We start from the raw sequence: 2,608 nt of genomic DNA, 5'->3' as shown, positions 1-2,608 counted from the left end.
GTAGTTGAATTACTGTATGATTGTGTCTTTTTTATCTGTATCTGTTGATCTGTGTCTATGAAATAAAGCTGAAATAAAATAAGTGAAATGTTGCCTTGGCAACTAACTGAAATAAAATAAGTTGAAGTACTAAAATTATTAATACAAAAAAAATTTAAGCTAAATAGAAATATTTTAAAATAAGCACATAACAAAATTAATACAATTATAAAAATCTAAAAATAAAAGCTATATATCAGAATATAAATAAATTCTATAGTAGTATATAAATAATATTAAAATAACGCTGCTTAACTGTGGATGGTAACTATTTTTTACTAGAGTGCTCATTTGATTGTTTTTCTTTTTCACATTTGTCCATTTTTAAAAAATGTATCTGTGCATAGAAAACCAAGATAAACATTTAAGTGTTACATAAAAGTAGAACATAAAAGTTTTTCTACTGTTAAAAGTTAATTAGTGTACATTGTTCAGTCTTAAGGTTTTTTTACCATTGTGACAGTAAGACCTTCATCTCCTTCATCTCTTCAACACATTCGCTGTGTTTTTAACTGAGCAGACACTCAGTAATGTGTTTCAATGAGTGCCATATCAAATGTGTTATAAAAGCTGTTGCCACTCAGAAAAAAAAGTGCAGAAAATTGGTCAAATTGTTCTTCTATTTAAAACAGCACATCAGATGGGAACATAGGGATCTTGAGATACATTTTAAAACGTTTAACTAAATACAGCAAAAAGTATAGCAGTGATCAGTTTTTTTCATTGACCACACACATATTTAAATGTGTAATTCGGATCTGATCTGCTCTTTTTTCAGATGTATGCCAAACCACTGTGAACATGGAGGCCGATGCAGTCAGACCTGGGACGGCTTCACATGCTCCTGTGATGGGACGGGATACACAGGAGCCACCTGTCACACATGTAAGAATGAATATATATATATATATATATATATATATATGTGTGTGTGTGTGTGTGTGTGCGTGTGTGCGTCCGTTATATGTGTTTGTGGTTCATTGCTGGGTAATTATTCTAATTACATGTCATGCTTTCTTGGAAATTAAGGATGCTTTTGTGTCAACCTCGGCATAAATGCACTGCTACAGAAATGGCAGAGAACAAAGAAAAGCGTTCTGTTTTCTGTGAAATAAAGGGAAATGTGGAAAAGGGAGAAAGGGAAACACAAGAGGAACACAATTCTGTTTAACTAACATCGAAAAGACCTTTCTGAGAAATGTCACGGTTCTTCATAACAGTATTTGCTTTTCTTGTATTTACCCATGAATAACATGTTTATGACGTAAAAGGCTTCATGTTTCCACTGTTTTCGTAGCAGCTGAAACAAACAATTCTAAGATTTTCTGTTTGTTACCAGGAAAAGGTAACGAGGTGAAATGGAAGCACGAGAGACTTGAATAGGCAATGATTTCAGTAGAGTTTGCCATTAGCATGTTGCTAAGCTTATGATTAGTTTTAATTACACTGAAATATTTTAAGTTTACTACCTTTCGGAATGACCTTCACATCTGGAGTGGCACCTACAACTCCTTCAAACACTCGTTAGGTCTTGAAACAGAGCTATTGATTGATATGAAAAAGTCTGTTGTATTCTCTGTGAAGTCTGTTTGGGATCAGTTCTGAGAGAAATAGTTCAGAATCACTACTGAGTGAAACTTTTTAAGTCCCCAGGGGTTAGATGGAGAGGAGAAGAGACTGCAAGTTACACAGCAGCACCAGTTACACATAAGTCAATAGAAAGATGTTGAACTCCATTGAGTTACTTCCCTCAGATCTCTCCATATACAAAAACAAGGATGTACTGGTCAATAGTCGGGCTAGAAAAAACAGTGTGTGTGTATATATATATATATATAGAGTGACCGCACTGCCCGAGTCCAGGATGGCCCGGAACGGCTTTCCATTCACTTTCGCTTCCACCTCTGGCGCTCCAACCGGCAGGTCGAGGTGCACAATGCAGCCTGCCAGCCAGGTCCGTGCGGGGACTTCCATTGGCATGGGCTCATCCCGCTGGGAGGGAGCCGCCGGCCTGCGTACTGGTCGCGGGGTGCCCTCCGGCGCACGCCGCTCCTGGACCACCCTCCGGGGAAATGGCGGCGCTCGCTCCCCAGCATCCCAGTGTTGGGCCGCATCCACCAGCTCGACAGCCTCCACCAGCTCAGAGGTGGTGGTTGGGTTCCTCATCCCAACTGCCTGTCGGTGAGATCGGGGAAGGGCTCGGAGAAGACGGTCTATCACAACGCGCTCCGCCACCTGTCCAGCCGATGGAGCCCCCTCCAGCAGCCAGTGCTGCGCGAGTCGTGTGAGTTCGGCGGCCTGGGCACGGGCCGGCAGACGGGGCTTATATTTCCACTCGTGGAAGTGCTGGGCGGCACAGATAGGGGATAACCCCAGGCGGGCTAGGATTTCCTTCTTGACCTCCTTATATTGATCGGCGGAGGCGGCGGGAAGAGCGAAGTATGCACGCTGCGCTTCGCCCGTCAGCAGGGGAGCCAGCACCCGTGCCCAGTCATCCCTATGCCATCCTTCCGTGGTGGCCGTCGCTTCGAACATTTGTAAGAAGGCTTCTACGTCATCATGAGGAGTC

The 2,608-nt window shown here is 42.3% G+C and overlaps 1 protein-coding gene across 1 annotated transcript in view; it reads left to right on the top strand.

The window, feature by feature from the left end:
• Nucleotides 1-2,608, top strand: part of LOC107741949 (contactin-associated protein-like 2) — a 204,760-nt gene that overhangs the window by 49,462 nt on the left and 152,690 nt on the right. The window contains exon 8 of the mRNA XM_016554763.1: nucleotides 818-924. Within this exon, the coding sequence (XP_016410249.1) occupies nucleotides 818-924 (107 nt within the window). The remainder of the gene's footprint in view (nucleotides 1-817; nucleotides 925-2,608) is intronic.

Source organism: Sinocyclocheilus rhinocerous, unplaced genomic scaffold (genome assembly GCF_001515625.1).
Source record: "Sinocyclocheilus rhinocerous isolate Xijiao unplaced genomic scaffold, SAMN03320098_v1.1 scaffold100, whole genome shotgun sequence".
NCBI classification, from domain to species: Eukaryota; Metazoa; Chordata; class Actinopteri; order Cypriniformes; family Cyprinidae; genus Sinocyclocheilus; species Sinocyclocheilus rhinocerous.
The sequence above is the reverse complement of the archived record's forward strand: the minus strand, read 5'-3'. Positions and strand labels throughout refer to the sequence as shown.